Source organism: Carica papaya, chromosome 5 (assembly GCF_054855325.1).
Source record: "Carica papaya isolate Zhongbai chromosome 5, ASM5485532v1, whole genome shotgun sequence".
Lineage (NCBI taxonomy): Eukaryota > Viridiplantae > Streptophyta > Magnoliopsida > Brassicales > Caricaceae > Carica > Carica papaya.
In genome coordinates, this window is record NC_142313.1 from 37878287 (window position 1) to 37890130 (window position 11844).

At 32.9% G+C, this 11844-nt stretch overlaps 2 protein-coding genes across 3 annotated transcripts; one reads left to right on the plus strand and one right to left on the minus strand.

Moving 5' to 3' along the window:
• The first annotated feature begins 2081 nt into the window (after window positions 1-2081).
• On the plus strand, window positions 2082-2758 carry LOC148266065 (uncharacterized). The gene is made up of 2 exons (XM_088219887.1): window positions 2082-2442; window positions 2551-2758. Exons 1-2 carry the CDS (start codon window positions 2145-2147, stop codon window positions 2610-2612), a joined length of 360 nt encoding a protein of 119 aa, XP_088076013.1. The 5' UTR covers window positions 2082-2144; the 3' UTR covers window positions 2613-2758.
• Window positions 2759-3650: 892 nt separating this feature from the next.
• LOC110825449 (nuclear pore complex protein NUP50A-like) lies at window positions 3651-11257 on the minus strand. Of its 2 annotated transcripts, none has more exons than XM_022055900.2 (2): window positions 11122-11257; window positions 3651-5417 (listed from the first exon to the last, which is right to left on the minus strand). In XM_022055900.2, exon 2 carries the CDS (start codon window positions 5348-5350, stop codon window positions 3944-3946), a length of 1407 nt encoding a protein of 468 aa, XP_021911592.2. In that variant the 5' UTR covers window positions 5351-5417; window positions 11122-11257; the 3' UTR covers window positions 3651-3943. The 2 variants fall into 2 exon arrangements, with proteins under 2 accessions (XP_021911592.2, XP_088076840.1); XM_088220714.1 differs by lacking the exon at window positions 11122-11257 and adding an exon at window positions 10987-11105.
• Window positions 11258-11844: the final 587 nt, after the last annotated feature.

Here is an 11844-nt window from a genome sequence, read left to right on the forward strand (position 1 = left end):
ATATAGAAAAAAATATTTCAATTAGATTCTTATTTTTTTTTTAAAAAAAAAAAAGGTAATAAATCAAACTTGAAGATCTAAGAGCTTTTGACTATGATAAGCAAAAAAAAAAAAAAAAAAAAAAAAAAAACGAGCGAAAATAATTTTCTTTAAGGTTAATGTAGTGACAAAAGAGAAATCATTTTAATTTGAGATTCTCTGAATCAATTTTAGTAATAACATGTGAAATTACTTCAGTTTTTATTTTTGGAGATAGTTGAAAACTTATGGTTGAAATCAAAACTTAAAGAACTCTAGAGGATGTAAATACAATGTATATCATTTAAATGTATATAGTACGGGTTCATTTTATGTTTACATGATTGTTTTATCGTCTAGATTTATACAATTACTTTAGTATATTCATGGTGCTTAGGTTTTAAATGGATTAAAATAGAAAAATGAGATTTGATGTGAAAATTTTATGAATATGTTTATTTATTACAAGACTTGAAATTTTTAATTCGATAGTTGGTAACTAGTAATAATAGGGTAGCTATAAAAATTAAATGTCTCACAAGCAACCAAATTATATCCTTAAGTATTCATTTCATTTACGGACTAGCACAATGGAATGTTGTCGAAATTGTCTACGTTATTCAAACAAGAAGAATAATGTGATCCGAGGTTCGTAATTCAAAGAAGCGTAGAGCTTATGGTTGAAATTAAAATTTAAAAGAACCCTTGTGTACAGAGTATTATTATTTATTGACATCCTAAATAGTTGGACATTTTATTAGATTCTACTAAAATAAAAATATAAATTATGTTTAATATGTTCAAACAAGAAATTCAATTAACAATTAACTAAATGAAATTTTTGTAGATTTTACTCCATCTATCATGTTGCATGCATTCACTTTTACTTAAAACATATATATATATATATATATATATTTAAAAGAGAGTATAAGAAAAGTGCATCATTCAATGATGTATGGGCCTTTGATCCAATTGATACAATTAAGACTGTAATGTAATCTTATATATTGATCTTAATTTACTCAAAGTTTAATGGAGACCCTTTTAATTTAATCTCCAATAATTAAAATGTCCTAATTGTTTTATATCAACTTTAATTGAATATATTAAAAGATTAATTAATTAAAGTAAATACAAATATAGTTCTCAAAATAGTATGTAATAAGGTTTTTTACTTTATACAAGGAGTGATGGATTCTTATTATATTGTTCACCTATTTATATGTATTTTGAGCCAACATTTTATGGTAATGAATGTAAGTCACTATAAACTTGTAGCACTAAACATAATACTCTCACAAGTACAATTAAATGAAGCATTAAATCTAAGAACTGAGTAAACACAATTGATATGATAATTTCTTTGATTAGATTAAACAACTATCAAGAGTTCTAAAGCCTAAAATGCCTTCACCATCTTCAAGAAATATTAGAAAGAGATTTTTCAAAGAGAGGTTCAAGGGAATAATGAGAAAGGAAGAAGATTTTTTAAAAAAAAAAAGAAGCACCAAGCTAGTGTGTTTCTCTCAAATGAAATCTAATCAATTAGCCCCAAAAGAATTTCTCTCCTCAACTTCTGGCTGCAACCAAGTTTTTTAAAAGTTTTCTCTAAACAATTGGAGGTAATTAGGAGCTTACAATTTGGAATTGCAACTTGAAAGAAACTAAGTATTCTGTATGAACGCAATCGACAATTTGATTAAGATGTCATCATTTTAAATCTAGTTATGAATTATCAATGCTAGGATTTTAATAAGATTAAAATCAATTTAGGTTCTAGCTATCTTCCTTCTCTTGTTCTCATACTTCATCACACCCACCTCATAGATACACATATCTTCCTTTCATAAGCCCAAAAGCAAAAAAAAAAAAAAAACAAGAACAAAAGATTGGTGGGTGTATGAGTATTTAATGAAGGGTATTTTGGATATATACATATATATATATATGGGGGTGGTGGGGGAGGAGGATAAATTTTAACCACCCTAATTCAGGAAGTAAAAAGTGAAGAGGTCACTAAGTTTGAAGCACATGAGTAATAAATTTTTACTTGTATAAATAGAAGAAAAGGATTAGCATATATATACAGATAGATACATGTAGATGAAGCAAATTAAGAAGAAATGAAGATGGGAAAATATAGAGTTGAGTGTGAGCGGCTACTAATAATTGGCATGTTGGTGATAGGATTTAGCAGTAATTTTCTTCAAATATCAGCAGCTGGGACAGTGTCTGATAATTTCTCAGACTGCTACAAAGGTTGTTTCATCTTATGCATCTTCTTCAATTCACCATTTTCATGTTCTCTCACCTGTTTAAGAAACTGCATATTGAAAACCTCGTTGATGGAGACTCAATACTTCTGCAAGCTGGGATGTGCTTCTTCCTTGTGTTCTAATCTCAGCTCCAAACAAAACCCAAGTACTGTACTTTCTGCAACTTTCTCTTTTCTTTTCTTTTCTTTTCTTTTCTTTTCTTTTCTTTTCTTTTCTGGAACTAATGGGTGGTTCTTGTTTTGTTTTTAATCAGGTGAAGAGAAGGTTGGAAGCTGTGTGGATTCTTGCTCAGAGACTTGCATCAAAATGAAGTGATATATTTATTTGTTTCGGTATTCAGGTGAGATGTAATGTGGAAATTAAACTCAAAATTCATAAATATGTAAAGTTTTATTAGTTGGCTGTCTTTTTGTTTGCATAACCAAATCATCTAATGAACAAATTTTTAAGAGTTTTGAGTATTATGAGGTTCATATAAATATATATATACACACATAGGTGCATATTTTTGTGTTATATATAATGAAGAGAAAATAATTGTAATCCAAATTGATTCACTATTACCTTCTCAATTCTTTGTCAAAGAAAATCAAATCAGATTTTTATGTATGACTAGTTTGGATTTTAGAAAACCAGATGGAATGCGAGTATATATATATTATTGAATGAGTGAGTATATATATATATATATATAATTCCTACTGCGATCTGTAATTTTAAATACACTATTTTCAAAGAATTTGAGATAAGAAGTTAGTGATCTATAAAATGGATTGACGATTATATTCCAAGTATAAAAGTTAAAAAAGGGTCACGGGCTGGCGGTTCTATCAGGAATTTATGTATTATTTATTTTGTTCTTTAATAATGTGATGCAGAATCAATCCCAAGGGGACATGAATAATTCATAATTTTAACATATTCAAATATTTAATTTTTTAATTAACCAAGAAATTAATTACTAAAATTTTTAGAACAATTAATCATCTAATTTTAATTTTAATTTTAATGATAAATTAGTTAAGAGTTTTCTCTTAATTAATTAATTACACAGAATCAAGTCTAAATTAAAGTTTGTCTTCTTCTAATAATTCTTCCATAAATGAGTTCCATTTAACTTTTATCCTTTTTATGGATTAGATTTAGTTCTCATTTAATAATTAAACTTTTTAATTAAATATATAGATACATAATTTCATTTGAATACATCATAACCCATTAACATATTTTTGTAACAATCAAAAAGAGTTAAATATTATATTATACTTTTAAACAGAAGCAGTCAACACATAACTAATTTAATATGCAGCAGTAACTTTTATGCATCTACCCCCAGAACAGGGAACGACTATATATCACAGTAAAAAAGTCATGTTCATGGTTCTCATTGCTATGCATTTCCAAGGTTTAACCCCCCAAAAGTACATTTGGAATATTTTCCAGCTTCATGTTTGCTTACACCCAAAGTCTAACAACAAAAAGGATTGGACTCTGTTAACTATCTGCTACAATAAACCATAAGGAATACTTCAACTCTAAATTCGACCTGTCATTTTCCGCCAGGTAAAGAAAAAGAGAAACAAATTCGAAGGGCAATTCAATCGTCCAAGCATGAGTGTCCGAGATTCTTCAATTTGACGCCTTTTCTAATCATCAGAACCCTTGGGAGAATTTTCCGGTGTCTTGAGATCTGCAGCCGTTGTTCCAACTTTATGTGCCTCAACAGTCACACGGAACTCTTCAACTATAGAAGCATCCTTTAACTTCAATGCAAATGTAGAAAGACTGCCTTTCCCTTCACTAGTACTGTTTACGCAGGCAAAAGTGATGCCTCTCTTTTCCATATTTGTGAGTTTCATCTCTGGGAAAATATTTGCATTCAAAATCAACCTATAATTTCCCTTAGCTCTCATAAGAAGCCTAGCTTTTTTTGAACCCGTTGTAGCAACATTCACCTTAATCTCTCCCTTGCCGCGCTCCTTCCAGCCCCCATTTAGATATTCAAAGAGGACTGAATCAGCTGAAAAAGCCACTCGCTCTTTCTCTTCTCCAGTCTCTACAGTAACCTCCGACATGGATGGAAAGCCACTTCCCTCACTCTTTGACCCAACAGAAGCTCCCGCTGCACTAAACAGGGAGGAGTTTCCATTGTTTGAGAGGCCAAAACTGAAAGAAGGCTGCTCGTTTTTCAATCCAAAGAGAGATCCAGTAGTAGTACCCATTGCTGAACCATCCTTTGAAATAGACCCGAAGGAGAATGTGGAACTAGAAAATCCAGTTCCGGCAAGTCCTGTGAAGGCATTTTGGCTACTTGAAAGCTGTTGGAATGAGCTCAATGGGGCACCATCAACATTTTGTTCTGCATTATCAATGTCATTATCTTTCTTGTCGGCATTCTCAATCTCATCACATTTTACCTGCTTTTCACCATCTACCACAGGTTCCGGGGACTTCTCAATCTTATCAATGTTCTCCTTGACATCAACACTCTCTTTATCAGTTTCTGAAGGACTGATTTTCTCATCCTCACCCTTTCCAGCTTCCCCAACAGCATGTTCTTGAACATTTTCTGGAACTGCTTTCTCACCTTCATCCCCCTGAGTCTCATTGCTCGCATCTTTAGAAACAGCTTTCTCACTAGAAGGTAGTATTTCAGTGGAAACATCCACTTGGGTTTCTTTTGATTCAGCTGGCAGTTCTTTAGATTCAGCTCGAGTTTCTTTGGATTCTACTGGGATTTCTTTAGATTCAGCTACGGTTTCTTTAGACTCAGCAGTATGTTCTTTGCTTTCAGCAGAGTTTGCACTGGATTCAATTGGAGCAACCAGGCGAATCCCAGCAAATGGATTTGATGACGGAGCTGATGGGTTCTGACCACGACGGACTTTGACCATTCTTCTACCTGCCAGCACCTCATCACTAGCCCTCTTGAAAGTTCCAGTCTCCAGTTCACCAGAATCACCCTCATCATCAAGACCTGGGTTATCCCGAGAGATTTCCCTTCCAGCAGCCCTCTTCTTTGAAGGTGGAAGGGCACTTTCCGATTCTCCCATTGCAAAGTCAGCAAAAAGATCAAGCAGACCCTTTTATCTCAAGAGAATGAAGCAAAATATGATATACCTGTATACCATCAGAAGCGGTTTTCTAATGTGATGACAAGATCTTTAGAGTTCAAAGGACTAACCAAACTTCAAGCAAAAGATAAAAAAGGACTTAGCACGCAGAAAATAGAAATGAAAGGGTTATCTTCTCTGATGGGCATACAAACAGTTATCTGTTACCCCTATATCCAGAATCAACTTGATAAAAATCTTAAAACCATGACATGGATGGTAAGTCCATCCACACTCATGTTTCAGATCATATTTAAAACGAAAAGTTAGTCAAATAAGCATCAGTTCAGCCAAGTAAAACCTACACTTGGAACACCTAAAATACTTGCATATTGCCAATGAAATTAGAAAAATATAAAATATATGAAAACCAAAATAAGGAACATCTGAGGGTAGAAATGTACATGGTGCACTAATAAACCAGCAACTTTCAACATTCACATAAATGACAATATGGACTCAAGACTCAACAAAAACCAAGCTTCCTTAAAACTCGGAAAATGTCAGCAAAAGAATTACTCGATGTAGGAAAAATTGAGGCTACTTTGCCTATTTAGGGATTTAGCAACAAAGCTACAACTCATAGATAAATTTTCTTAGACATCAAATCTAAAAAGTTGACTGCATCATACTTGATGATTTTATTGCTTGACACAACTTAAAAATTGATAAACACTCAAAAATATTTTATTGAATAACTGACATCTGTCTCAATATTGATATTATAAAGAAATTCATAGTGTTCCCTGAGTAACCTTTCCAAGCAGAAATAAACTAAGAAATAATACTACGACTATAGTTAGAAAATACTACAAAGAATAGAATTCTAAAGTTTTTAAAGTTATAATAATTAGACTCCTAATAGTGCAATAGTTTATATTTTTAAAGAACTATAATTTCTAATCAATTTAGATAATTAAACCATCATGCATAATTCTTCCCTGGTTGAGAAGAGTTGTCCACAAGTTTTGAAGTGGTAAATAATGTAAAACACTGATCTTTGAGTTATGGAACTTAGGTAAAATTCGTACTCGATAATTCTTTTTGATACCGAAAATAATGGAAACACAATTGTTTAAAAGTCTGATATCCTTGTGAGAGGATGAAACCAACATATTAACCAAATTTGTGGTTCAACTTCATCCTTGAGTTGGATCACTAGATCCAATTATTGGATTAGGTTCCTCCTTATACTCATATAGTTCCCTTTAGGTAGTAAAAGGTAAGTAACCTCAAAATCTGTACTCTTACAACGATGTGAGTTCTTGTTTCTTGGCTTAATGGCCTCCTTCTCTTTATCATTTTCATTAATATATATTTTAGGCCAAGTATAAGATAATAAGTTTTGGTAGTCTCATCATGTTGAAAATGTCGGGCATAAAGCAGGTCAATCTAGAAGAAAGTGTGCACATTATAGGAACAAATCACACAAAATAGAATCACTATACGTACTATAACAAATAAAAACACGACTTTGTTGAGTTACTAAAGTGCTCAAATTATTTGCATTAAAAGATTAAGTCATTCAACTGCAAAGATTGAAACAAAGGTTCTTGAAACAATTCTCGAGAATAAAAAATTTTCTTACCTTTATTTCGACAATGAATAAGGGTTTAGAAAATTGAAGAATACTTCCAACCTTTCTTTACTCTAACTGCATAATTGAACTTAATTACAGTCAAGAAAGACTTATCAATGCCATATCTATGAATTATGCTCATTCTCTTCCTTATGATTCCACATATTTAAAATTTTCCCATAAAACTAAAGTTTTGAATCTTAAAAAAAGGTCCACAAAAGGCTGAACTGGTGGCAGTGAACCGGTTTGGTCGAAGTCATAAAACCACAGTGCAACTTTGTTGAAGAGGAAGGCCAAAATGAGAAGAGTAAGCCAAAAATTATTGGCAACTATTTGGAACTGCAAAAACAGGAATTGAAGAGGCCGAACTAATCTGTGTGAACTGATTTGTGCAAATTTGGTTTGAAACTTAGAGCATGAAACACAATGCTTACACGAGTGTTAATGTATATACCGAGGTTGCGCACCAGGTTCAATCACCAGATAACGTTGGGGCTCAACATTATGCTCTGCTTAAGATGTGCTTAAGATGTTGGTGCAGATCACATAACAGTTTGAGGCATGATTACAGGAAAGTCCAAGAATTATAGAAGCAGCGGCAAGCTGAAAGTGCGACTGCAAATTGTATGTTTCTCAATGGAATTTCACAGTAATGCTTTAGGGGTTCAACAATCAAGAGTCTCTCATGCCAGTGCTAACAGCTCTGTTGATGATCGCATGGTAGTTGTCGGTGATTGCAGCTGGCAGCTTATTTTTGGACTTTAGGGTTTACGATTTATGTTTTCATTTTTTATTTCCATATTTTTGCTAATAAAAGCAAAAGCAGCCCTTTTCCATGAGCACTGACCCACACCTTCTTGATACGCAATTATTTTTCTTACAAATTTTTCCATGAGATTAGTCAAGGCAAGCACAGGCAATAAAGCAAGAACATGCTTTAGGGAATTAAAAGTTTGAAGTCCTTATAGCCACTAGGGTTTTGCCAAATATGAAACACCCTTTTATGAACTTATGGAAATAGCCCATCAACTCTAAAAGCCCTCTAAACTGTTTCAAATTGTTTGGTGGTGGTCATTGCTTGACTGCTTCCCCTTCCTGTCATTTGTTTTTACCCCCTAGGAGCAATTAGATACCTGAGGCAAGAGTAGTCTGAAATACATGTTTACTTTGTATGGCATAGAAGGCATTAGTCCTCAATAGCTTAAAACACTTCTAATGCTTCTTGTGCTTCCCGAGGCTCTTCCAATAAACAAGTATGACATCAAGGAAAACAATGAGTTAATGATCTAAAAACACCATTCATAAGAGCCCGAAAAGTTGGAGTGGTTAAGCGGAAAAGGCATTACCAAGAACTCATAACGGCCTTCATGTGTTCCAAATGTCTCTTTTCAACATTTCCCTTTGCCATACGAGTTTGGTGATAACCAAGACATTAGATCAAGCTTTGAAGAAATAGTTGCAACCCTAATTTAACCAATAATTTCTCAATTAAAGGGGTTGGAAACTAGTCTTCCACCAGCCACTTGTTCAACTCTCTCTCGAATTAATGCGCATGCACCATGTGTCATCCTTTTTTCACTATGGATATAAGGAACAGTTATTACATTGATTTATCCCTTCCTCCATGAGTTCCTTCACCATTCCTTTTACTATGTCCTCTTGTTCCCAAGTTTGCTCATATGCTCACTAATTTCCGAAGATATATGAAGACAATCTAGTGATTTCTTGATATGTTTGGGGGTTCGGGGGCAACACCTAAGTAACTTCAGAAACATCTTCATATTGCTTTAACATTGTCCATTTTTGGCAAGTAATTCTTTCTCCTGTTTTTTTTCCAACTTTCTACTGTATTTGCACACAATAAACGTGAGGCACTAAACTTTTTTCAGTGACTTTGCATTTTGGTTTCAAAAATTTGTTTGATCACCATAGTAGAAGCTCTGTAAAATTGGAGCTACCTACCTCCTTTATAAAATGTAAGTATCATTCTCTTGAAATTCCAAACAATGTCATGAGAAACTTAAAGCCATTTGAATCCAGCACTATCTTTGCACACACCCCCACAATGGTAATAATAGTATACACTTCTTATTACATCATCCAACAAAATTCTTGCAAGAATATGTACACTCCAGCTTCTCTCCACTGGCCACTTCCACCAATATTGGTGTCATGGGACTTAATAGACAACCTATCATCTTGGTTACCCAAGTATGAATAAAAGTGATTACCTCCAGAATCCACTAACATATGTAATGGCACCCTTTTAGGCATTCCCACAATTTTCATCAAGTTGTATTCATTGGGACTTTTTTGTTCACACCCCTTAATGGCATATGCTGACAAATGAGGATCTTCCTTTTTGAATTCAGTGTACTTTATTCTTTCCTCCTCCGCTACACTTTTGCATTCTCCATTCCTCCTTGTCAGAAGTTTCTTGTTCTTGCACATGTGATCTGTATGGTACTTCTCATGACAAAAATAACAAAAACCCGTAGTTCTTTGGTTCCAATATCTTGAGTAGATAATTTCATAGTCTAGTGTTTGGTGTTGATAATAGGCCAGTCTGTTACTAGAAGATGGATAGATCATTGTGCACTAGTTAGGCGGTAAGATCACCTTGTTTGGTGAAGTGCGAAATCTATATATGGTAACTGTTGATGATAAGTTTGGACAGGATTTGAGCTTAGGAATAACAATTGGTGGTTGAATGGTTCATCTTTAGTTGAATAGGATTGGGAATGGGTATTTTGTTTGTATTTGCGATAAGGCTAAGGTGAAGAATAGTAAGAAATGTTGAATTATAGATTGCTTTGTCGATAACAAGGTGAAGTTAGTACATCATCTTGCAGTTTGGATAGGGATAGGAATTATGTATATTTAAGGTTCGTTGGGCACTTACTAATGCTTGAACTTCTAGTTTCAATCCTATTAGGAAATGGTTAAGTTAGGATTCAGTTAAGGAACACCCTGCATAACAAGATATCAAAAGTTCCAAAATATTTTTGTTAAGCAGGTAATAGCTTCAGATTTTTGAGTTCCAGGGTCTCCCCAATTCTTGCATTCAAGAAACCTTAGTATTCATCCCACTTCAGCCACTCATTTTTCCTTAGTTCTTACATTTACTGCCATTCTAAGGCTTTCCCATCCAAATAGCAACAACTATCTTCACTTTCCATGTAAGGTGGGGTCTCTTACATCAAAATACATTCTGCCCAATACCCCCCATCACCTAAAATTTTCCCTCTAACATCTTGGAAATTCTACCTTAGGTTAGTGGAATCCCCAATTCTGTTGCAACTACTTGTTTCCATTTCAAGTTTAGGTATCCATTATTACCTAAGTTCTCTTTTTCCCTTCTGTGTTAAACTCCCTTCTGCAACCCAGTTTCCTAATATTATTCACGTTGATCCTTGCCCAAATTCAAGAATAGTTATCTAATATTATTCATGCTATCATCTGTTTTACACACAACTTAATGGATGTTTCTTCTCGAATTCGCTACTGGTTTCATCAGCTTTCTGTGAGACTCTATCTAATATTTCGTCTTGCCACTACTAAAATTCTTGAGACTTCTGTGCCCGTGTATCCATCATTGTTGCCCAAGAAGGTCTTGGATACCAATGATATAGGTTAAAAAAAAAAAAAAAGGAAAGAAGGTTTTACATAGAAACATTTTGGAAACCAAAATAAATCTTTCCTGTGAATTTAAAGCGAGAAGAAAATTTTAAAAAATAAAAAGTCCACGGTAGAATTAAATCCCCATTTCTTCGGAAACGAAAAGCACAGTGCAACAAATAAGAACAAAAAGGAGAAAATCTAATCATTTCCTTAGTTCAAAAAGCTTTCTTCGCTACGTTCTACCAACCAAACATCCCATACGAGCTTAAAATCTGGAAAGCAAAACAAATTTTACATTTCGCGAGCTGGATCACCAGAAATGTCACGAGTAGAATCATTTAACAAGATAATTACCAATAAAACTACATAACTGTACCTCGATTAAGTAGACAGAAGAGAGCAAGTACCGAAGCAAACGAGATACAAGAGAAAGTAAAAGCGAAATTGCAGATGTAAAGGAAATGTCGAGATAATGAAAGGAAAGTAGTAGGATTGGAATAGTAAGAGATACCTGGAAGCTAAGCGAAGACAATGGAAACAAAACCCTAGCGCGAGAGCGAGAGCAGGAAAGTGTGAGAGATCTACAGATGAAAAGAATGGGTTTTAATATTTTAGGATTATTGTCTTTTTTTTTTTTTTTTCATTTTCATTGGGCCATGACTGTAATTTTAGAATATTTAATTAATTATAGAGTTTTAATTTTAATATATTGTTTATAGTTGGTAAATAGATATTTTTTATTACTTGTAATTTTGCTATAAATTAGTTAAATAACATAGTCTTAAAAAAATTTAAAAATTAGATATGTAATCTAAAAAAATAGTAAAACCTTTATAAATATATAATTAATTTAGATAAATTATAAATTATAATTAATTTTATGTTACGTCTAAATAATAGAAGATAAATGTTGAGATTTTATTATGAATACGGGAGTTTAGAAAAATTGCTGGGGGTAAAGATAATTTTTTAAAAAAAAAGGAAAGTAATGGACTCTGACTATCAATTCAATGAGTAAACTGATTAATTTATCATTCTGTGAAGTAGAAAGGGAGACACGACGACGACGATGACGACAACAACAAAAACAAATTATTCTTTATATTTTGTTGTAATATTTTAATTTTATCCACATTAACTTTTAATTTTTAAATTTTAAATAAATTAGAATTTATTATCATTTTTATGTTATGAGAAGGAAAAATAAAAAAAAATAAAAAGATAAAGAAAAATT